Source organism: Anticarsia gemmatalis, chromosome 25 (assembly GCF_050436995.1).
Source record: "Anticarsia gemmatalis isolate Benzon Research Colony breed Stoneville strain chromosome 25, ilAntGemm2 primary, whole genome shotgun sequence".
Taxonomy (NCBI): Eukaryota; Metazoa; Arthropoda; class Insecta; order Lepidoptera; family Erebidae; genus Anticarsia; species Anticarsia gemmatalis.
In genome coordinates this window covers 5,567,334-5,592,221 of record NC_134769.1, presented here as the reverse complement: position 1 = coordinate 5,592,221, position 24,888 = coordinate 5,567,334, and the positions used below count along the sequence as shown (strand labels likewise).

The 24,888-nt window shown below is 37.8% G+C and overlaps 1 protein-coding gene across 1 annotated transcript in view; it reads right to left on the bottom strand.

Annotated features, from left to right (window-relative positions):
- Nucleotides 1–624: 624 nt before the first annotated feature.
- bt (projectin protein bent) overlaps nt 625–24,888 on the bottom strand; it is a 126,355-nt gene continuing 102,091 nt past the window's right edge. Inside the window, exons 135-168 of the mRNA XM_076130848.1 lie at nt 24,607–24,801; nt 24,013–24,217; nt 23,393–23,551; nt 22,762–22,966; nt 22,167–22,303; nt 21,513–21,722; nt 20,823–21,178; nt 20,379–20,499; nt 19,744–19,941; nt 19,233–19,352; nt 18,621–18,785; nt 17,966–18,136; nt 17,447–17,563; nt 16,879–17,044; nt 16,338–16,498; nt 15,748–15,906; nt 12,537–12,744; nt 11,905–12,091; nt 11,340–11,494; nt 10,833–10,985; nt 10,247–10,376; nt 9,720–9,819; nt 9,204–9,369; nt 8,600–8,724; nt 6,785–6,980; nt 6,134–6,303; nt 5,422–5,540; nt 4,817–4,961; nt 4,126–4,292; nt 3,597–3,735; nt 3,068–3,185; nt 2,119–2,255; nt 1,629–1,798; nt 625–1,382 (exon numbers count right to left, since the gene is read on the bottom strand). Of these exons, the coding sequence (XP_075986963.1) occupies nt 1,176–1,382; nt 1,629–1,798; nt 2,119–2,255; nt 3,068–3,185; nt 3,597–3,735; nt 4,126–4,292; nt 4,817–4,961; nt 5,422–5,540; nt 6,134–6,303; nt 6,785–6,980; nt 8,600–8,724; nt 9,204–9,369; nt 9,720–9,819; nt 10,247–10,376; nt 10,833–10,985; nt 11,340–11,494; nt 11,905–12,091; nt 12,537–12,744; nt 15,748–15,906; nt 16,338–16,498; nt 16,879–17,044; nt 17,447–17,563; nt 17,966–18,136; nt 18,621–18,785; nt 19,233–19,352; nt 19,744–19,941; nt 20,379–20,499; nt 20,823–21,178; nt 21,513–21,722; nt 22,167–22,303; nt 22,762–22,966; nt 23,393–23,551; nt 24,013–24,217; nt 24,607–24,801 (5,637 nt within the window). The 3' untranslated portion in view covers nt 625–1,175. The remainder of the gene's footprint in view (nt 1,383–1,628; nt 1,799–2,118; nt 2,256–3,067; nt 3,186–3,596; nt 3,736–4,125; nt 4,293–4,816; nt 4,962–5,421; nt 5,541–6,133; nt 6,304–6,784; nt 6,981–8,599; nt 8,725–9,203; nt 9,370–9,719; nt 9,820–10,246; nt 10,377–10,832; nt 10,986–11,339; nt 11,495–11,904; nt 12,092–12,536; nt 12,745–15,747; nt 15,907–16,337; nt 16,499–16,878; nt 17,045–17,446; nt 17,564–17,965; nt 18,137–18,620; nt 18,786–19,232; nt 19,353–19,743; nt 19,942–20,378; nt 20,500–20,822; nt 21,179–21,512; nt 21,723–22,166; nt 22,304–22,761; nt 22,967–23,392; nt 23,552–24,012; nt 24,218–24,606; nt 24,802–24,888) is intronic.

Sequence of the window (24,888 nt, the reverse complement as noted above, 5' to 3'; positions counted from 1 at the left end):
CAATAACGTTTAAATTCATATAAAAATGTAAGTCAGACACCGGGGATAAGTGATGTATGACTATATCTGCAATCTTTATAGTTCATGTTATTTTACACAATCTTTTCGAATCCAAAACTCCACAATAAATATCCTCACTTTTAACCACTAAACCCCGTATAAAACAGACAGTAAAAATAGTGTAACCAATCAGAAACGTGACTTAGCACAAGTTATTCAAAACAAAATGTTATTTTAAAATATGAAATCCTCGAGAACGGCTTGTTTTATTTTATTTGGAATCAGATCGGGCGGAGTGACGGGGCATATCTAGTCTACTTATTATGTACAAATGTGTTTTATAATCTGATGTTTGTGAATGTGGAAAAAGGATTTTTAGTTGTCAGGTTGTGTGTGTGTGTGAGTGTGTAGTGGTGTAGTTGTTTTAAGATTGTTTTACGCATAATATTATGCAGTTTGCGATTGTGTTGCTTCTACTTTTCTATCACTTGAGAGATCCAGTCTGGTTTAGTGATTGGTGGTATTAAGATTCGATATCCAGGAATATAATGCTGTCTATTTTATGACAGTATCAGAAATGTGTACCTATATTTTATAAAGAACATAAATAAAAATAAAACACGATTATTATTTTTAAGTATACATATTTATTTATAAATTACGCGGTCACATGATATAAATTAAATTATGTACAATTAAATAATACAGTTAAATTTATATAAAAATAATTATACAGATTTGTTTCGGCGAGTGATGCAGGCCGGGCCGTGGTGGCGGCGGCTCGGCCCACAACGCTGACCCTCAATCTTCAACATATATTAAACTCAAGCTTTTTTAAATAAGCTGCAATATCTGTTAGGTGAGGACGATAAATAAACAAAAAATAACAACGGATAATAGTCGACAAATAAATAATTAACATTTAAAAGTTAACAGTGACTAGAGAGCGCTGTACTCGTCCAGGCTTCATCGTAGGCATTCGACAGGGTGTAACACTTAACGTAACTTGTTTATTAATAAATAATTTATTATATAAAAAACTGCTTTACACACTTAGACTCCGAATCGTATAAAAAATGGTTACTCATAGTCAATATATCGTTTGGGATCCAGTTAGTGAGAGTTAGTGTGGGGCGTGGCGCAGGGTGGCGCGCCGGGCCCGCTCAGTCCATAGTTCAGTTGTCGACGACGTTGAGGTAGAAGGCGGCGAGCGAGTCGCCCTTGGAGCCGACGGCGCGCGCCTGGTACTGGCCGCCGTCGTCCGCCGCCACGGCCACGATCTCCAGGCGGTACCGCGACGTGCCCTCCATCATGAACTTGTAGTGCGCCGACGTCTCGTCGATCGGCTTGCCGTCCTTCAGCCACTGCAGCTGGAGTGGTGGCTGCAGGGAGAAAAGATAGCATTAAATATCTAGATTTAGGAAATTAAACAATGTTACAGCTCTAAAATGATACCTTTATTTATATTAACATAAAATACAACGGTATAAGTTACTGTGGAATCAAAATTTTGAACCAAAAGACTTGAAAACTGAGAAATTTCTGATAGTTTCAGGCAAAGCGGGTAATTAGTTTTCGTTCCTTATTGTCTTACTACAGTAGAAATATCTTTTATGTGAATATGTTACCTTATCCAGCTCAGTGGTGAAGACTGCAGGCTCGGCGGCGTTGGCGGTGGCCGACGTCGGGAAAGCGGTGTACTGCGGGGTCGTGGGTACCTCTCCCGGCACGCGCACGACCAGCGAGCACGACGAGAACGACTCGCCCGCGTCGTTGAACGCCTCGCATGTGTATACGCCTGCACAAAAATATGCGTTTTAGGTAAATATATCAATGTAAAATATACTAATTTCCACCCTAGTAGATTATGATTCAATTTTTTTAAAATTATTTTACTATACAAAACTAACTCACATTGACATACATAAATATTTAATTACTTTATAATAAATCTATAATTTGTATATCCCCATTAAAAACATTTGTAAATAAAATCTTAATACCATCACCACAGTATACATCAACGCCATCTACCGTAATAAACTCGAACTACTTAGCCTTCAGAATACTACTAACGCCATCTATCTCTTCAAGATGTGTACTACATAGGTTACTCACCGGCGTCCTCAGGGAATATCTCAGCAATGTGCAGTTTGTGAATGTTGGCCTCGCTGGAGTACTGGAAGTCCTTGGAGGGCTTGATCTCCTTGTTGTTGTGCAGCCAGACCACGTCGAAACGCTCAGCGTTCGTGATTCTGCACAAAAATAGTGATAATGTAGAAACGTTACTAATACAGGCCTCAGTAATAGTAAATTTTAAATGATATGTACAGCGCCATCTATTGAGTATTGAGAGCAATTATGTAATAGGGTACGAGAATTTTTAATTTGCTTTTATATAAATATATATTATGTTATGTCATTTTAAACCGTATTTAAGCTGAAATAAATATCCAAACCTGAAAGAATTTACTTAAAATTGCATTATAGAGTAAAAATATTGCAACATCTATATTCATTCCAACACAATTTTGCAAAGTACCCATAGATAAGTCTTTAAAAATTAATAGTACATTGACGTAGTTACAAATTAGATTGTATTTTAAATATAAACCCTATTGTTTTAAAAACAATACTTTACACCTCCCAAATTCGTCAGTATTGTTACAATAGAAATTAACTTATATCTGCACTAGACGATCTTTGAATGCAGTTCACCAGCCAAAAATGTACTGCATATTGTTGAATCAGTATTAAATAATAAGTTTCATATCAAATCTAACAATTAAAAAATCAATTCATTATTATTTATCAAGTGTTTTATAATACAGCTTTAAATCCGAATGAATTTAAAATTAAACAAATATAGATATAGGTACTTCAAATATAACGAGAGCTTCAGTTTCATTTTCGTATTTGAAAAAAAAAAACCACTCGTTAAGTTAACTAGTAGTACGCTAAAAGCCGGTTGGATTAAGGTCAAAAAAGGGTTCTTTGAAGAACTTAATTATTATTACATATTTGAATAGTAGAAGCTAAGTATATATAATTATGTCTGTGTAGTTACCTGCAGGAGAGCGTGACCGCGTCTCCATCGTTGACAGTCTGTGACTGCGCGTGGTCCACTATCCTGGGCGGCTTGTCGCCGGTCTTGGCGGCCGTCGCCGTCGCCGCTGTGTCCATAGCTACAACAAGATACATTAGTTTATACGTATTATATACAGGTAAAATAAGATTTTTACCTAAATGACTTCTGGCCTGTCATACCCGAAGGTAGTTACAATGTTAATCTAGTTCCATGCAATAGGGTTGAGCCTATTGCTATATACCGAGCACGTTACCAAAATCTGAGCTACTTAAAAATATTCTCACATAAAAATTATAAAAGACCATTAGCACTATGCCCGACTCAGGAATCGAACCCGAGACCTCGTAATGATTATACACTACGGCCCAGAGCCCCAGACCACAAAGGCAGTCGCTATCTGTTGTGGACTATGCTTAGTCGGGAATTGAACCCGAGACTTCTACGACCTAGATCACATAGGCAGTCACTATTTGTTGTGTTATTCAAAATGTGTGTTGTATATACTCACGTTTAACAGTGACTTTGCACTTGGTTTCAGTCTCGCCCTGGCTGTTGATGGCCTTCAGCGAGTAAATGCCCTCGTCCTCGGGGAACACCTCGTTGATCGCCAGCGACGCCACGCCGTTCTTGTACTTCAGGTCCACGACCTAACAGAACACAGGGTTTTTATTAGTATTTTGATACTAGAGCTGATTTGTTGTCGGCACTTTTTAAAACTTTGGATTATTTTGTTTGTTAGAATTTAATATTTATTCCTATTGCGGTAAAAGGAACCTTGCAAATCTGTGAGTTTCTACACTGTCTCTGTATTTTGGCTCAGGTAACACATTAGACCGATGCTAGCTATACTGTAAGGTAGAGCAGTTAAAGACTCTAAAATAGTATCTTTTCCTGGTCACAATAGGGATGCTGTCTTTGAAAAAGTGCGTCATCCATCAACTATGATATGTATATCCATATCCATATTTATTCTTGGCTCAAGGCTTTTTCCACGTCCCACTGCTGGGTAAAAGCCTTTTATAGTGGTTATAACGTACCTCGGAGGAGTGTAGCGGCTTGTTGTCCTTGTACCACTGCACGCGCGGGTCGGGGTCGCCGCGCACGGCCGCCGACAGCAGCAGCGGCGCGCCGTCGCGGGCCGCCAGCGTGTCGGGCAGCGCGCGGGCGAACGATGGCGAGCACATCGACGAGTCGGATGCTGGCACTGGCGGAGAGAAAGAGGTTAGTATAGCGCCTTTATGTTATTTCGAGAGTAGGTTTTGTACGTCTATTAGGTATTAAAATGCTATTACTATAGGTTATCTGGAAGAAGTATCTCCCACTATGAGGAGAAGGCGTGTTTTTGTTTGTTTTGTACGTCAAAATCGCGAATCGGAGCGATACATTGCAATGTGATTTCGTGCGATAAGTTCATCCTTATCACAATACAGACTTAAGTGCCATCTACAAAAAGGTCGAAGGAACGCGTAATACAAAGCAATTTGTATATGCTTGCCCTGCGTTTTACGAGCTCGTAGATTTTTACGATGCAACGTTGCATTATAATTTTCTATGCAAGTCTAGATTAACAATAGTTAACCGTCTGTCTAGCTTTGTTTTAATAAAAAAATATGCTAAAACACACATTTCATATATATTAAACTTTTTATGGTTAGACAATAAGTATGTCTCTATCAACATTACTAACTATATCACTAAAAATCTTGAACTTTTATGTTGTATACGTACATATAAGTTCCTTAGTAGTACTCCTAGACCTGGACGACGCGTCCGAGTCTAGTCTCGCTCCGTACTTCTTCTTGCTCGCTTCCACTGAGCTCTGTGGCGAGTACTTTGGTCGCACGGCCGACTTCGTTGGCGGGTCGATTGTCACCTAGAGAAATATAAAATTAAGTGTTAAAAATTTAGTTTTTGGGAATATATTGTGGTAAAAACCATGGCATAAGAGTTGCTCTAAACCGAGATGGTTTTTTAAGCAGTAAATATCGACGTAAACTTGAAGTGAGAGCTTTTGTTTGATTTATGCGTATTGCTCTACAGAAAATATCAGGCGTTATATTTCATGCTCTAAATTGAACATCTGAGATAATAGAGAGAAATATGCAACTAATAAGAGTAATAAAATAATCTTTGAGAATTTCACTCAGAAAATATTTCATTACAGAATAATGTTATTCTAGAGTATTGGAGATAACAATAATGAAGATATTATAAGTACAATACACTAGTGGTATAAGCAAAATGCTATACTCATTATGATATTTTTCTTAAGTAGTTTTATAGTTCAAATTCCTACAAAGATCTTAAAATTTACAGATTGTTTTGTTAGTTACCTTAGTCTTGGTGATGATCGGTGGCGGCGCAGGCTTGATGGGCTTCTCAATGTAGCGCCTGTCTCCCGAGTGCAGGAAGTTGTGGATCATCTGCGCTTGCTCCGGTGACGTCACCTCGCCTGAGAACAAACATGTTATAATGCAGTTTGACTGACGAAAGGTGCCATACAGTATTTTAAATATTGGCTTGTAGAATGAAACTTTAGAATTGTGTCCTGTCCCTATACTTCCCAAGCCATTTATCGTTGTATATTGTATAGTTCATCACTGCTCTCCTTGCGGTAACAACTGTAAGTTATATTCATCATAAGTGGTGGTGGTATTCATTACATTAGTTCGTTAAAACCGTAAACTGACAACCACCAGTTCACCAGGTTTTTGGGAAAGAGGGATTTATGACACTATACATTTTTATCTTGTCCCAGACACAGATATCACAGATTTCTCGTTGCAGGTAGACTGGCAAGCAAGACTTTTGCACAGTTCTACTCATTAGCCCTTTTTACACACACTCTATCGCGCAAACAACAAACGCGCGTGGAAGACGGAAAGAAGGAAAGACGACGCGCCGCGTTCATCTGCCAAGAAAATCGCGAGCGAAGAGCGCGCTGCTTTCCCGCGTGTAGTCCTGTACGCTCCTTAGAACGTGCGATAGTGTGTGTGTGTAAAGGCGGCTATTACCTCATCAAAAGTAAGTCTTGGTAGGGCTCACCCTCAACAATGACGACGCAGGAGGTCTCGTCGGTGCCGTGCACGTTGGTGGCCACGCACGTGTACTTGCCGCTGTCCTCGGGCCGGCAGTCGATGATCTCCAGCGTCACCACGCCGTCCGAGTGCGTCATCGCGTAGTCGTACTTCGACAACTCGCGCTTGTCTTTGTACCTGGGGGAAGATATTAAAAATAGTTATTGATCTGGGATTTTGTTTCTGTGGTATTTATGAAGTGACGAAATAATAAAGAGAAAACTAAATTATGGTATTCAAAAAAATTAATCATCATAACAAAAAATGAGTTTGCAATCGTGGTCGTTTCGTGTTTTTTGTGTGTTATTTTATGTTTAAATTTACATAAAAACATCGCAAAGGACATGCATGCCGTGAGTTTCTTGCCGTTTCTTCTCACGAGCAACAGCTTTTCAACAGCTTTTGATAGATGAAAAATACTATGACGATTTTCAAATATTTGTTAAAATTTATAAAATAAAGCTTATTTGACTTTGACTTTGAATCATGGCCAAAATTTATTAAATTTATTACTTTTACTTGTTTTTTGTTTCTAAGTAAATTGTATAACTAATCAACAAGTTTTTGATTAAACACCATTCAATGCCATATATGTTGTAACTAAGGTATATCTACGTACCACTTGACGGTGGGCGTGGGCTTGCCGCTGAGGCAGCACAGCAGCTTGCAGGTGTCGCGCGCCTGCATGACGCGCGGCCGCAGCTGGAACGTGAACACGGGCGCCGTCTCGCTGGACTCCTGCCAGAACGTGTAGGGCAGCGCCTCGCGCCGCCGCGGGGCCTCGGGCAAGTGCTGGCGCTGGACCTTCGGGACCGCTGCGGGGAGATACGGACAATTACAATTGGTGAAGAGAATAAACGTTGTAAATCGTATAATGATAAAGTGGAAATGTTTCTAGCTAAAATAGGTGAGTTTAGTTCAGAACTTAAGTTTTTCAATCATTTTAAGTTAGTCGGAGATATAACTGTGGATGCACACGTATTGAATTATATTTTTTTTAATGTAGTAATTTTCCGAACTGATGGTAAACTACCTAATTTCGAAGTCTATCAAAGGTGTCAATAAACTATAACAATTTACTTCATTTTAATACCGTAATTTTGGTTTTAGTAACCAACTACCAAAGTATTTATGAAACACAATAGCTACTAAATATCAATATAGTAATTTTAACCACAGTACATACTACACCAAAACAAAAAAGACACTCGAATCGAATGAACGCGGAAGTAGACCACTATGATTAGGAGTAACTTCACCAATAGGTACGAATCAATTTAAAAAACAAAACAACACAATTCCTAAAATTCCTTTTATACACTCTACATTAAAAAACTTAAATAATTAAATAAAAAAATAATATATAATCCATATTAGGACTATTAGAACTTACACAACCAGCGAGAATTTAAAACCTAAATTGATTTACAACACAGCACTAAAAAAATCAGATAAATAGATTTTTTATACACTATTTCCAAAAATGCCTTTTTATAGCCGATCAGAATGTCTAGCTAGTGTCGGTACAATAGCCGTCGATACAATGGCAAATTTAGCCAGACGACATTTCAACCTAGGTAGATAAATTTAGCACCAATAATGTCACACTGAGCACTTAATTAATGTACACTCCGAGGTTAGTTTTAATTGATTGTTAGATATTTGTATAATGGATTATAATTAAGATTTAGATTTGAGAATATTTATTACTTGTTTTGAGAGTTTTATAGTTAAATTAGAACAGTTCTTGAAGGTATGCAAAGTCCCCAACCCGCATATAGCCAGCGTGGTTGACTCAAGGCGTAACCCCTCCCTCATTACGGGAGGAGACCCTTGCCCAGCAGTGGGACATTAATGGGTTAAATTTATTTATTTATAGTTAAATAATTGGAATAGTAATAGAATATAGTAATGTATCTATTTATGTTTCTGAGAGAGTTCTCTAATCTAATTTTTTACAACTACCAAATTAAAAGAATTCTTGTAGGCAAATGCCTCAATGTTTTGGTAAAATAAGCATAGAGAGAGGTATATTGCTGATTGTTTTTATACGATTAGAAAATTAAGAGAATTCTCGTAGTTCAATGGTTTGGTATAAAATTAGGTTGTTGTTTGTATAGTGCCAAAATATTTAGGTTATTTTTGTAGAACTTGAAATTGTTTTATGAAGGACTATATTGCGACTTAGCTTTAGTATGATTGAATGATTCTAAAGATCTTGACGCGTATTTTTTGGTCAAACATCCCTTCAAACAAATATTATATTACTTGCTTAAATTATTATTTTAACTAAATTAACTGCTCAACAGATATTTTTTTTATTTCCTGTTTAATAACTCGCTACGATAGGGTTGAAAGCGACTTTATCAAGTCGAATTTTCAAAGATTTTGGACGAAAATATTGAAGAAGAAGACTTTAACAGATGTTACTTACGTTGTACGTTGAGGAAGACTACCTCCTCCCTGAATCCGTAGTGGTTCTCAGCCCTGATGATGTACTCGCCGCGGTCCTCCAGCTTGGCGCGGTTGATTATGAAGTAGTAGTCGTCGCCAGCATACCTGGACAGCAAGAAATCAGACATTTTAGCTATGCGACTAGAACTTTAATTCTTACAAAACTTCAGAGAACTAAAACCCTATCTTAGGAAGTAAGTGTGATTCACGGCAATTTTGTTATATCAAAGGAAATAGCTTTTTGCTTTAAACGAACTATTTTCACCCTTAGCTTATAAAAAGATGGTTTCCATCGTCAACAATTTGATATCTATTCATATCCGAAGGTGATGTCATTAGAACCAGACGTTTAGAACTAAAATGACATCAGAGATATAGTTTAAACTAGCACTAACTACACGTTAACACCGTATTTTTAGATAAGAAACAGACACAATTTAATATTTGTGAGCAGTGCACAGGATCCACGTAAAAGGAACCCAATATTTCCAGATTAAAACATTAAAGACTGCCCAAAAATATTATTATGCAGGTCTTGACTAAGTTTTTACCTAGCTATATTTTAAATCAACAAGGTGACATACCTCTTCATGAACTTGACAGACTGTCTGAGCTCGTGGTTGTTGCGCGACCAGGAGACGGTGGGCGTGGCGCAGGCGATGATGCGGCAGTACAGCTTCACGGACTGGCCCTCGTAGCAGAACGCCGACTGCGGCTTGATCACGAACCGCGGCGCCGCTTGGCGACGGTCTACACACAGAACACGTGAATATTAGTACTAAACTAAGGTATTTTTTTAAATTATTTTTATATTGTCATGTGAATAACATCACTACGACGAGGATAATGCGTTCTATTCTCTTGTCACTGCGCAAATATAGTTTAGTAAACATAGAGAAAAAATAATTTGTAAATCTATCTATATCAATTAAGTTGCAAAAAAGCCAAAAAGACCTGTTCCTACTTTCAGTGATATTATTTCGTGATTGGTGTCTAGAGAGATTAATATACTCTTTAGCAAAAATGAGAGTTTAATAAAAAAAATATTCGTTTGTCTAAAGAAATTGTTACAAATGTGAAGGTATTATAAGGTTACTCACCGAACTGTCCGTCGTAGATCTTCCACTTCTCGATGAGAAGTTTGCGCAGCGAGCTGTACTCGCTCAGCCTGCCGATCGGCAGTCTGAATGATGACCAGTTCTGTACACAAAACAATACAAATTAGAGAATATTGTATAAAAAGAAAGCCTGTTATCAGTATTAGAACTAACGTTCGAGTTCTTAACTTTGAAATGAATGAAGGTATTTGTTTTACAGAAACCTAGCACCGCGAGTTGGTAGTATACTAGAAATACTGTTTACTCGTAGGTACAATATACACGAAATCTTGCTAAATGGTCCACCCAAATGCAAAATCTTGGTTTCTGGTTGGAACTTAGTTACCTTTGAACCCACTTCAATTACTACTTTACCACTACTTTTTGGGGTTAAAGGATTGTTTTGAGTAGCTCACAAAATGCATCTTTAAGTACCCTACCTACTATAGAAAATTTATCCTAACCAGAAAATCACTTGTAAAACTTAACTGATATGTTGCATTTATGTAGTAGTAATGTGTTATATGTACCTCGTATCGCAGTCGTAGCCGGTCCCTCATGGCCTCGTACCTCCTGGCCTCGATGGTGGCGGTGCGAGCCGCCGCCGCGTCGCCCGCCAGCCACTTGTGCATCAAGCACTCGTGTGCTGTCAGACGTTTCCTGTACAACAAGATAATGTATTAGCAATGTTCAGGTATCAAAAGACAAATCATCAATCAAATAGTAAGTAAATATTGTTTATCCTGTAAGGAAGCTTGAACTAGCTTTATACGCGAAATCTAAATTTTTCGTGTTAAACTTAAAGATGAAAAGGAAAATAATGATCATCTAAGTACTGATCTTCACAAAATCTTTGTTTTAGCGACTTGATAATCTTGTTTTTAGTTGAAAACAGATTAAAGTCTGAACTCAGCAGGAGATTTTGAGATAGTAGTATGACGGTTAAGTGAACTTTGTAGTATATTGTAAAATTATCAAAAATACTCAAAAGTATTGAGAATTCTACTTTCGTCAAAAAAACAAAATATCAATACCAAAAAATCTAACTCAACTTATCTAAAACAACAACACAATATGTTGATCAAATCTAAAAAATAACTGAATCAGTCTACTCACTCCTTGTTCTTGACCAGCAGTCTGCGGATGAAGTCCTTGGCATCATCAGACACGTGCTGGAAGGCCTCCTCGTCGAACTCCCAGTCGCAAGCCTTCACGTTCTTAAGGGTCTCGATGTCATTGTTACCCGCGAACGGTGATAGACCCGACAGACTGCAAGTTAATACATACATTAGAAATGCACGATTTTGACACGTATTTTCGTTATTGAGAATATGTAATGGCCGAATGCTAAGTAAACTTTCAATAAATAATGGAAAAACACTGTTTTGTCCAGGAATCAAACTCGTGGTGTGTGATGTTAGTAGGACCACCCAGTTCGTAATTCTTTTAAAATCGAACTGAAGTATTTTGTTTCGAAAACAAAACAAAGATAAAAATAAAATGAAATATTTGGAGCTTTTGAAGATTACTTTAAAAGCACTTCGTATTCTAATATTATTCATAATTGGCTTATGTATTCGCATTATATTAAATAGTAATTAAAAAAACAGTTTATATACTCACAGTACGTAAGCGAGCACTCCGACGGCCCACATGTCAGTGTAGAAGCCAACCGGCTCGCGCTCCACAATCTCGGGCGCCGCGAACTCCGCCGTGCCGGTGGAGATCTTCACCACTTCGTTCGGATCCAGTTTAGTTGCTAGACCGAAGTCGATGATCTGTAGGGAAGAGATATGGTTAATGACCATAGTTTGATTTACATTGACAACAAAAAGAATTCTTATTGATTGTGTTGACAGAAAAAATTATAAGGCCAAATTCAGTTTGACGAATAACTTATGGGGAGACTTTTTATATCCGTTTGGCTACTATTTTGTAAGTCATACTATGTAGTTTTATAAGTTTTGCAAATGAAAGTACTTTTTTTTATTAAATTCTGTTATCTGTTTCTCGGATGGTTACAGACCCAGTGAACTAATATCACACACAAAATTCAGTTTCTGTGGTCAGAAATGCCTTTGAAATTTTTTTAGGTCATAAAAAAGTTAATCCAAATATCAGTGAATAAGGCCATCTAACGCTTTAAAGATTGAGATCCTTTACTCTATTAAAACAGTGAGTTGTGTACCTTAACATCAGTGCCGCTCCTAGTCTGGCACATGACGTTCTCGGGCTTGAGGTCGAGGTGAATGATGTTCTGTTCGTGCATATGTCTGACGCCCTCGCAGATCTGCCTCATGTAGTGCGCGGCCTCGGCCTCGCTCATGTTGTAGCCAGGCTCTGTGATGCGCTCGAACAACTCGCCTCCCGACAAGCTGGGGAAAAAGTATTGGTCAAATTTGGCACAAAGGTACATAAAGATGTTGTTACTACCAAACCAACTATCATTACTTTGCAAAATTAATTAATTCGATAGATAAAAGATGCAAGAAAACTTGACTTAAATCATTGTTTTTTTTTAAATTTAGAAACATTAAGACTAACTGGATATTCTAACAAGAATTCCCAATTTGTTGATCACATTCGCATTTTATAACAATACGAATAGAACCTTGTGCTTGTTGTCTAGCTACCAACTATCCATCGCACAAAATTATTTAACAATTACATCGGCATCTTAAAAATCTACTTTACATTCACAAAATCACGCCATTTCTTTTTGAGGTAGTCAAAGGCAAAGAAAAATCTGCTTTACTCGCATGATAATAAAAACACAATAGTAGAAAGAAATCAACTACGAAACAAGTGAAAAATACTCACAACTCAAAGATCAAAATCATCTCATCATCATCTTCGAAAGCATCGTGGAGATTGATCAGCTTCCTATGATGCAGCTGGTTCATAATATCAATCTCTTTCTTGATCAGTTCCTTCTCCATAGCGCCGGCTACCGGTATGAACTTAGCCGCGAAGTAGTTGCCAGTGGCTCGCTCGCGGCAGCGGTGGACCACGCCGAATGCGCCTGTGCCTACAACATTGGTACGTACCTCATGCCTCTGATTTTTAGATGTAAAGCTTTAAGGGTTAATTTTAATTGAGTCGTGTTAAGAATTTTAGGGTTAAAACCCGAATAGATGTGACTGTGTCTTTGTTACTTTCAGTGCTTTGGATGGCACGTTATAAGTCGGTACCGGTTGTTGTCAATAACAGTCGTTAAGCCATGTCAAAGACCTTCGGGCGGCTTGAATAACTTTGACACTAGATTGACTACTAACCATACAACGGGTAATTTCTAAAAATGTAGCACTAATTTTATTTGTAGTTATTTTATGATGATAAGTTTCTAACCGATTTTCGATTGACGTAACCAACTTTTAATACCAAAATATCACGAGAAACTACCTGTTTGATAATGTAGTTTGTAACTAATTGGATAAATAAATTAGCCGTTGTTTGGCTTCTTATAAAATATTCAGTTTCAGACGATTAGTTATCGCGTTCAGTATACGGTAGTAAATTCTTAATACGACTCAAAAGGAATTATAATTTAGTAATTTTCAATGTGTCTTACATTTTATTGTTTCATTAGAACTACATAATAATAAAATAAGTTTTTTGAACATAAAATATAAGACAATATTTCTAATTTTGCTACGTATCTACGTTTGTGTGCCAATTATATTCGCCAATTACTACGTGTTGTCATTTCGCATTAAGATATTGTTTGTTTCTTGTATATATAAAATAAATATTTAAATTACTTATCAAGCGAAAACCGTGCATCGATCTACAGAATAGTAAAATTACTTAAATAAAAAATATTAAAGTTAAAATTATAAATAAAAATTTACTGAAAATTAGGGTTACTTGGAAGGATAATTCGATATAATTTCTATATGTTTTTTGTAATTCCAATCACCCTGCTAAAGTTCTCATGCTTTTTTTCCTAAGGAAAAAAATAAGTGTTGAATAGGGTACTTGACTATGTTTCTGATCAAATGAGCTACGTTTTAAGAAATGTCCCAAAACGCTTTTTAGTTTAAAAACTTTGGCGTCGCATATGACGTCACAAGAGTCGTATTTTTGTGGGGATTTTTGTAATAGTTTTATATTTTGCGCAGATCGTATTTTCTTTCGGATCAAATGACCGATTAATATTTTGTTTGTGTTTGTAAACAACATAATAATCTCTATAAAAATTCAGTTTATAATGAAAATAAATATATTATGCTATCCTTTTTTGTATGTACATTTAACAAGTACAATTGTACAAGCTACATTATGAGTCAAGTACCCTACATATATAATAGTATATGCGTGTGAGCGAGACAGATGCAGAGAAAGAGATGCACTACATCGATCGTGTCACACAGACCTCGGCCGCGGCGCCTAGACGATGCGCTCACGAAGTCACCTGCGAATCATTATCACTATGCGAATATTACTGATTTTAATGAGGGATGAACACTATAGGAAAAGGGTTGGTTGCCTATGATAATGGTAAACGTCTTCTAGGCTAAATTAAATGTGCCCTTGTTCTAACAAAGGTTATAAAAAAATATTACTAAGATTTTAAATTAGTTTATCCAAACAGTAGACTAATTTGATATCCAAATATTTTATTATACTTGTTAGAAAAAGATATATACATTGTAAAATGTAATGTTTTGCCTGTGGATGAATTTAGTTTATGCGGTTCAGATTTGTCAGGTGTAGGCAAAAATGTGTTTAAAGGATTTTGATATTATGGCTATAAGTGAAGGGTAATTGTAACTTAGTTTAAGGTTCGATTTCTAATGTTAGTGATTACTATGTTAGGAGTTATGTTAGGAGGAGCTCGTGGCTTAGTTAACAACAGCCGCACGGATCGATCTCTGAGGTTAAGCTACGCTTGCCGAGGTTGTTCCGTGGATGGGTGACCATCTTATACATATCGAGTTTCTCCGTGTTTCGGAAGGCACGTTAAATTGTGGGTCCCGGCTGTCATTTTCGAAGATCTTTGACAGTCTTTAACAGTAGTCAGAAGCTTGAAAGTCTGACAACCAGTCTTATCGAAGGGTACCGTGTTAATACCCTAAGTAACTGGGTTGTGGAGGTCAGATAGGCAGTCGCTCCATGTAAAACACTGGTATCCAGCTGCATCCGGTGAGACTGGAAGCCGACTCCAACATAGTTTGGAACAAAGGCTAAGCGAATATATAGTGATTACTATGTTAATGAAAACCTCTAAGAAAACCCTACAGTGTGATGTCACAAACAACTTCGTGAGTGCTTTTAGTTTTAATTTGTTTATTATTTAATTTATTATCATGCGATTTCTAAGAAAAGGTTTTATCAAATCCCGATTTATTTAAGAAATCCTGTTTGTAAATTACTTTTTATAAATTTCAATTGGCGCTTTGTTCATTTCAAACGTTTACCAATCAGGCGTTTTCGGTAGCGCAGACAAATTGCACATAGATGTACAATTATACAGGTATATTGCATAAAATCATACGCAATTAAATACGTACGTATGCGTACGGGTACGAACGTATACGCACCAAATACCAGCCCGGTGTAAGAATGCTTTCAAGCACATCGAGATAGAACAGATTGCTACATAGCTTAAGATTTAGACAACATTAAAAGTAAATTTAAATCCCGTAAGGGTTCTATACTGATTCTTATATTTGCTATTGATAATTAAAACATGCTGTATTAATTGATAATTAACATAAGTTGTTTTTTCAATTCTAAATCTAGTTCAGAGATTCTATCAGTCTTTACCATTTGTTAACACAGAATATGCTTGCAAACAAAATAATTTTTCAAATATCATCAACCTTTCGTATGTACAACGACCCCCCTCCCCCAATTAATGTCTACGCGCCGGAATATGATTTTATTCCCCGGGATTCGTGCAGATCTGCTCCCTAGCAATTAGCTTACATGGATCAGATCTGCTACTGAGCATACGAAAGGTTAATCATCTACTTTAGCACCTACTACAGCTATCTACATGTAACAGTACACAATAGTATGCACTTACCAATCTCCTCGAGTATATCGTACTTGTCGTAGACGGGGCACGTGCTGATGTCCACGGGCTGCGGCACGTATTTACTGTAGATGTCGAACACGTAGCTGTCGTAGTCTTTCACTGGGCCGTGGTCCGCGTTTGTACGGATACGTTTGCCGGTCTCGTCCACTGAAGGAAAAAAAATAGGTTATTTATGCAAGTTTAAGACCTAGCAGAGTATGAAAAGTAAGGAAATTAATTTATTTAAGCAGCTTTTTACTATTTGGTATATACAGAGTGACAGTCCGTGCATGCACTGCTTAGACCATAAAATTACGGACTGCAGAAAAAATATTTATCTTAAATAACTGCAACAATTGCTGCTCTAAATACAGTATATTAGGACGAAATTTGTTTCAGCTATACTGGGCAGCTTTAGGGTTACATTCTACGCTACTACACAGACACATAACAACTAACTGTAGTACTAAACAAGTAAGGTATCGTATCCTTTAATTTTTAATCGCGCATTAGTGCCGTCGGATATAAAATTATTATAACTAGCATTGTCGCTTTTCGATAATTTCTTATTGTCTTTATAGCGTGAAATAACCATGTACCTGGGTATTCCTTCTTCTTGAACTCCTTCTTGATGATGGCCTTGGTCTGCACCAGCGAGGTGGTCTCACTGGGCTCCGAGCGGCCGTAGATGTTCTCAGCGTACACTCGGAACTCGTACTGTTTGCCCGGCACTAAGCCGGTGATGGCCATTGTTGTGAACCTGAACAATAAGATTTTATATTAGAAAGTGTATTTTTTTCGCATTATTCTTTGAGTAAGTGTAAGTAAATGTTTAACATATTATTATATAGACTGCATCGGTAGTGTATGCTTTGTTAGCGAAGAGGTATCGAGAACAAATTCCTGGTCAAGTTTCTTCACTTGACCAGGTGTTCATGACTTTTTCTGTTAAGAAGTTGGAATTTCTTATCCAATATTTAAGAAAGTCTACAAAAAATTGGAGGATGATATCTAAAATTTCCTTTTATAAGTGAAGTAGTCGTAAGTTTTTCTATATATTTGTATAAATTACCCGATATAACCTATACCAACATGCACTCGAGATAAAATACTAGTTGAATATAGCAGTAGTTTAAATACCTGGTGTTGCCAACTCTTATCCAGCTGGACATGGGGTGTTCCCTCTTCTCCACCAGGTAGTTGGTGATGTCGGAGCCGCCGTCCCAGACCGGCGCCTTCCAGCTGAGCGCCAGCGAGTCCACGCCGATGTTGTCCACCGCTGGGAAGCGAGGCGGGTCCGGACGATCTGTGGCCAAAATCAGATTTAGTATAAAGTATTCTCTTATTGATAGTTTTAAGTAGAGCAGACTCATAATAATTTAAATATGGCGTAGATAAATATTTAATACTTAAAACGCAGACAAAAGGCAAAGGCAGACACCATGATATTGCACTCAGCATAAATGCAATTAAGACCTAGTTAGCCCCGGTTTCTTGACGGCCAAAGGCTTTCGAATTAAGTATTTAGTAGCAGTAAAATATGTTAGTGTTTCCATTTCGAGATTAATTTGACGTAATTCGTCAAACTTTTTATGTCAGTCGACATAAATAACACTTTAAGCATGCGTTACCTATGGGAATAGAACCCACCACTCGCGACCAACTAAGTTCCTTTAAAACAATGAGTTATAAGGTAATAAATGCTTACCGCTAATCTCAACGTTGATGATAGCAGAGTCCTGTCCCAGCTCGTTCTCGGCGGTGATCCTGTACGGTCCAGAGTCCAGCTTGCTGGCGTCGCGGATCGTTAAGATCGCGTGACGTTCTGCAATACAATATCATAGCATTAGAATGTGGACAAAACAAAGCTGTTTGTGAGAAATATGGCTTTAAACCTGTTATTATCTATATAGAAATTAAAAAATAAATAACAATTACATTTTAGTTAGAATTTGAAAGAACAACCGAAGTAATTTCGATATAATTGAAATCAAGTCGACACTCTACGTGTAGTTTAACTTAAGAGTCGTGTTCTTTTCTAGAACACACCTGTTTCGTACCTAAGAAAATTTATAAAATGTCTTCCTAGCAGATTTGGGTACGGCCACTATTTTAGTTGAAGTCAGCCGTCTGACCAAAAATCTACTTATAGCGTCCAAGTTTGTGCATAATAGATACTCTATCTATGCCCTAAATCACTTTCATAGCCCTGTGGGATGACACTTACCCTTCCTCTCGACATGGTAGTGCAGGCCAGACTCGATGGTCTCGCCCTCCCTGACCCACGTGATCTTGGGCACGGGGTGTCCGGTGAACGGTATCTTGATCACTACGTTCTCGCCCTTGTCGAAGTACGCAGTCACACGGAAACGTGGCGGCACGTTCAGTTTTGGCGCAGCTGTGGAAAGAAAAGAATGAAGATTAGTTACTTTTGACTTATTTGATAATATCACGTTAGGTATAAGGTGTCTGCTTTTGGGCAATCTATGACTTAGAACTTATTTTAAATTCCAGTTTTACGGATAAAAATCTACTTCAACTGGGATTTCCGTAATATAATTTTCATAAAATGCATGACAGATAATGGAGAACTGCAGTAAAAAAATGTTTTCCATGTGTTTAAAAACTTTCAGCATTTTTCTTTCATTAATTTCTAAAATATATAACCAAACTACTCTTCATCTTTTTGAGAAAGTTTCAGAATAAATATACATTTATTTTCACAAATTAATATGAAAACAAAACACCCGTAATTTTATTTTCCACTATAGGACTCGGGACCTATTTTTTTTAACCATTTACATACACTACCCCATAAAACCTAAAATACAGCAGTATACACTCAAGAAATAATAATAACAGCAGTATATATGTATACTCACTCATAATGAGCAGTTCGGCGCGCGTGCTCTTGACGCCGGCGCGGTTGACGGCGCGGCACACGTACTCGTCCGCGTCCTCCCCGAACACGTCGTTGACGGTGAGGCAGTGCGTGTCGCCCTCCGACCAGATGCGGTAGCGCGGCCCGTTCGTTATCTCGCGAGCTCCTGGGGGAATATATAAGACAATTAGTATATTTTTGTATAGATAGATTTTGAGACTTTCCATCTCAAGCAGCGTAGTGGTCAGTGCTAGATCCCTGCCTCATTATAGCAACAAACTCTTTTCTAAAGCTAGAGGCGAGCTGTAGTGTTCAATAATATGATTTTTTCAACCGACCAAGTCATCTTAACCAATTATTTAGAAGTCATTTGATCATAGTGATACAATTTCAGCATAAATAACAGAATACTAGTATTCTTCGATACAGCTTTTGATCTATTCATGTTTGAAATACGGTGTACTATATCTTACGGCAAAATAAATTCTGCAGTTTAAAAATAACATTTAGCTTAATTTTACGGAAAATTTTATCACTAATGGTTAAGTATCGAATAAGTTTGATAAAGTTTGTAATTTTTTCAATAAAAAGTATAATCTGTAATATTACGTACCCTTGTACCACGTGATGGTAGGCTTAGGTGATCCGGTGATGGTGCACTGGAACTTAGCGTTGTGGTACTGGATGCAGTTCGCGTTCTTCAGTGGCTTCACTATCTCTGGCGGTGTCGCCGCTGTAAATATAACAAAGAAATAGTTAGTTTAACTTATGAAAGACAGACGTTCTTATAACATTTCTGAAGGATTTTATACGCTGTTGGCTACTGCGCTACAAAAACTTATTGCTGTTACAGAGTAGAAAAAGGCATGTGTAATTTTAAAAGACGATTCAGCACGTGTACTTTACGATTATAGGTATTAGGTATAGCAGAATTCGAAGTGGTGACTTTTTTCGTATTCAGAAAATAATATTTAAAATGGAATGGAACATATGTAAATAACAATGTTCATAAACGTGAATGTAACCATATAAAAGAACAACATTTTGGGTGGTTTGATATTGGCTTCATTTTACATATGATTTGATACTATTGAAGGAGCATTGGATTGATAAGTGATACTAACCTTTAGGATCTTGCACCTTGACCTGCATAGAAGCAGTGCTAGGCGGCGACAGTCCGGCCTCGTTCTGTGCCGTGACGCGGAACTCGTACTGACGACCCTCGATCAGGTTGGAGCAGTTGAGCTGGTTCGGCAGGCACAGCGCGATGTTCACGCGCTGCCAGGTCGTCGCGCCTATCTCGCGCTTGTCTACCCAATAGCCTGGTAATAGAAAATGTAATGTAAGTTTTAAAGGTTAAGGAAGAAATATTGATTTTCAATAGTAGTTTTTGTATATACATAATATACATATAGTAAATTGATAAGAATCTCAAAGAATTAGAATAGTCGATTGCAAGTTTCTAAAATCAACTATTCCGGTTATTTTAAACGAGAGTATCGGTATTTCGATTTATAGCGGTCGACCACTAATTTATAGAAGATTCGAAATCAATCTAGCAGTGGACGTTACTCTAGAATAGATGATTGACCAAAGACCACTGCGCTGAGGGCACCATAGACCAACTAATAAATTAATATCAATAGATGACAAAATAATAATTTGATAAATCAAAGATCAATCAATCTGCTAACGATTATTATGGAGAAAGGTATCTCATTAATTAAGTTGTAGTACTGGAATAAAAGAAGATATTTACCTTGAATCCTAGATCCTCCATCGCTGGTTGGTTTCTCCCATTCCAGGTGGACGAAGTCACCTCCGACCTCCAGGATCTTGGGAATGCCAGGCGCTGATGGTGGATCGTATGGAGCCTTAGCCTATAAACAAGAAAGAAACAAGTTTAAAAAACTGTGACGTGACATGTTTTTGTGTATGATCTCTTGAACTAGGTATGTTTTAACTGAGCCAACATGAGCCCTATTTATAAATAGGGGAGGTTAAAGAATAACTATGAGAAACTAAACTCGACTTAAGATATTGACTTCCACGTGAACAACAACAAATAGCTGTAAGATACAGAGCTACTTGTATGTATGGAAATAGTTTATAAATGTAGAAACTCTAAGGCTCACGAATTCCAAAGAATGTTGACCTAAATCTACACTATTACAGTAGAGGTAAAATAAATACTATTTCTCACCTTAATCGGGTTAGCACCCTCAAGCGCAGGTCCAATACCATTCTCATTGGCCGCATGTATCCTAAAGTTGTACTCCTGTCCCTCCGTCAGTCCCTGGACTGTAAACCTGGTATCCCTGACAGAAGAGGCAATAGTGATCCAGGCAGTGCCTGAAATGTCATTGCGCTCAATAACATAGTGAGTGACTGGAAGTCCTCCGTCGTATGTGGGAGGCTTCCAGGCAAGAGTGCAGGAGTGACGAGATACGTCCGTGGTCTCCAGAGGTCCTTGAGGAGGTCCAGGCAGGCCGGTGACTGTGATCGAGAATGTGTCTGATGTCTCGCCCGAGTTGTTCTTGATTGAGATCTTGTATGTGCCTGTGGAGGAAAGAAATGTTTTAGTTTTTGTGAATTCATTATTGTCGCCTCTAATACATTATATTATTATTATAACATTGATGAAACTTCTTTAGACACATTCTTGAAAATGTATTTTAAATAATAGTTTACGATTAATCTAAAACTGGTAATATCTAGTCTTTGAAACTGTTTATATCAACGTGCATATACGTCTACGTATACGCTCATAACCATAGAGCATAAAATAGTTTATAAGTATACGTAAATATTACACTGTTTAAACACTTTCATCACTGTTTAAGCATAGTTCTTTTAATACCAGTTTAATTTAATGTTTTGTAAGACGACTTACCCATATCATCCTTAGTGATGTCCTTGATAAAGATAAGCACGTAATCATCGAACACGGTGCACTTGAAGTGCGGCGACTCTGCCAGCTTGTGTCCGTCGCGGGTGAGCGTGACGTCAGCGGGCTGGTCACCGCTGTATAGGATCTTGATCTTGGTGTTGTCGTGTTCTGGCAAGTGCAAGTCTCCTGGCATGCGGGTGATGCGCGGCGGGTCTGGAGGGAAAAAAGGGGGGTTTAGGTTTGTACGTTATTTCTGTAACGCGTAAAATTATTGATGATCCCAGAAATTGAACCCGTGAATTTATATTTTGCTGTTAAATACTGTGCTATCGTATCTACTAATATTATGTATAATTTTCTTAGGGACAAATACTATAGGTAGAATTCGAAATTGGCTTAAAAGTAAATCTATAACCGATTTCAAAAACTTTAACTTGTTTTAAATTACTTTAAAAAAGAAGTGCATTCAATAACTCATATGATAATTATTCTCATGAAAATTATCAAAGCCACCGATTCTACGAATATATGGAATTTCAGTATATAGGGTGGGTTTGAGTTTCTTTAGCTTATATAGCCAATATTTTTTACTTTCTTATTTAACTACATTCAAATCTAAACGCCTACTTTAATATAAGTATTTCAAGTAGTACTCACTTCCGATCTTGAGATGTCCAGTGCAGTAGATAAAGCCGATGTTGTTGATGGCCTCGCACGTGTAGTCTCCCTCATCGCCGTCGTGCGCCTCCGTGATGTTCAGGCGCAACGTGCCTTCGCGGGACTCCGCGATGAACCTGACACGACAATAATAATGTGGTTATAGTTTATTACATAGATTTAGAATTAGTGAGAGTCTTTGGCAGTAATTTGATATTAAGTAAGACAAAAATATGACAATATATTTCCTAAATATATCTTTGCAGAGATGCAAAATGACCTTATATCTCAAAAGGACCAAAGTTGCATGATGATTGATAGATAAAAAAAAATGTATTTTAGTTCTTAAATCCAATAATAATATTTTTATTAAGTATCTATAAATACTAAGGATTTTTTTAAGGCAACTACGACAGCAAAATAAATGATACATTGAAACAAGTTTAAAAATCTATATCAGTTCTCTATACACGACCATAAGCATGACAAAACCTCGCCAAATTCTACCATACAATACTTTACCATAAGGGAAATCAGACTAAAGGGTTGTAATATAAAACTGTACAATAATATAATAATTATAAGTCAAACATACCTGGTGCCCAGCACGACTTCCCTGCCGTTCTTGAGCCAGCGTCCCGTGGGCACGGGGTTGCCGGTGGCGATGCACTCCAGCGTGAAGGGCCGGCCCAGCGGCGCGCACACCGTGGCCGGCAGCTGCTTCAGCCACTCCGGCTTCGTGCCGCCCAGCTCCTCGCCCGTGCGGACCGGAGTTGTGCACGTTGATGGCTCGGACTTGCCTGGCGAGAAGAAATTGATTATGATTTTGGATGTCTACGAAAACCAGGTTATTCTAGTACTTTAGTCTAGTCTGAGTCTTTCATGGGTGTGCATAAAATGTAGTAGAGAGAATTATGTTACTCTTAAAAAGTATATTTTCTATTATGTTCTTCCATAAGGTGCCACAACTAAACCTAATATGAATTTAGATGGCATTATATTTTTTTTGATATTTCTAACATATCACTTAAAAGACACGTACGTTTTACCATACAAATGTATACATTAAACTGAATTAAAAACACGATAATATACATATAAAAACACAGAAAGAATGAAATAAAAAAACAACAATAACCAATTTGCCTATCCCCATGGGAAAAAGGCTTAACAAAAGTAGTAATGTATGAAACAGGTTTTGTAAGTAAAGGTGAGAGCACACTAACCGGCAGCATTGACGGCAATGATCCTGAACTCGTAATCGGCCTTCTCGTTGAGGCTGAGCGCGGTGAACGTGGTGTCTTGCACGTTGTAATCGTTGCACTTGATCCATACCGAGCTGCCGACGTCGCGGCGCTCGATTATGTAGCCTGTCACCCTCGAGCCTGCGTAGTCGATATACGGGTCAGTATGGGCTTTTTAAACGGTGTTATAGGCTTGTTTTACCAAATACTTAATGCTTAATTTCAATTCAAATTCAAATATGATTTAATACGTAAATTTGCATACGACCCAAATAGGCGTAAATTTTGACGTATTTTTCTTTTTGTATTCTAGTAAAACAAGCCCTTAAAGTTAGTGTTTAAGATGTAGTGTTACGCGTATTCACCTTTTTATATTACAAAAAAGGTTTGGTCTCCATACCACCTCCTCAAACAGATGATGTATAAAACAAAACATTGCTTTCACAGAGCAATATCTTCAAAATTTACAAACTTTAAAGAAACTGTTTAAGAAGAAGTTGTAGAAAATAGTAGACACTGACGTCACAAAAAAAAAGAAAAAATACACTTCACAGCAGAAAAATTGGACAGTACAATAATAAAATATAAAGTGGTAATCTCACCGCCGTCGCTCGCGGGCGGGTCCCAGGACAGGTCGACGTAGTTCTTGCCCACGCGCAGCACGCGCGGGGCGCGGGGCGGCGCGGGCGGCTGGCTGCGCGCGCGCACCTTGAAGCGCTGCGAGCTGGCCGAGTACTTGCTCCAGCCCGCCGCGTTCTTGGCGCGCACGCGGAACTCGTACTCGTGGCCCGCTTCCAGGTTGTATGCCTGGGGGACATAGATAAATGGTGAAAATGTGGCAAAATACAAAGTAATGGAATAGATTTATGATGTATATTATTGTTGATGTTAGAGTTAAGCTTAGTAACTATTATGAAACGTACTAGTTCAATATTGTCCACCAAATTAAAATATCATATGATTTCGGTTATTTTCAAAGATCAGTCATCATCATATGGCCACTATTAGCATGCTTAAAAATGTTACAAAAAATTTCGAAAGCAGTTTGCTAAATAGACTAAACTGTTATTATTTCAATTATTAACCGCTTATGTACAATATTTTACTTTTTTATATATATAAGCCTTCTAATAACTTTAATATTAAGGAATGCGTATATTTTCTTTTTTATACTTTATATTAAATTTGATTCTCACCTGGTAAGTACACTCCTTGACAAGATAATCGGCGCTGTTCCAGACTCCGTCCTGGACGTCTCTGAACTCCAGCTTGTATCCCTGGATGCGGGCGCCGCCGTCTGACCGCGGCCGGTCCCAGATGAGCGTGGCGGTCGAGCCGTCCCAGTCCGTCACGCGAGGCATGCCCGGCGGGTCCGGGATTGTGAATGGGAACTATGGAATGGAAGAAAAGATGAGTAAAAATGTATTGGTGCAGTGGAAACTACTTGCAAAAATGATGGTTAAAAACAGATAACTTGC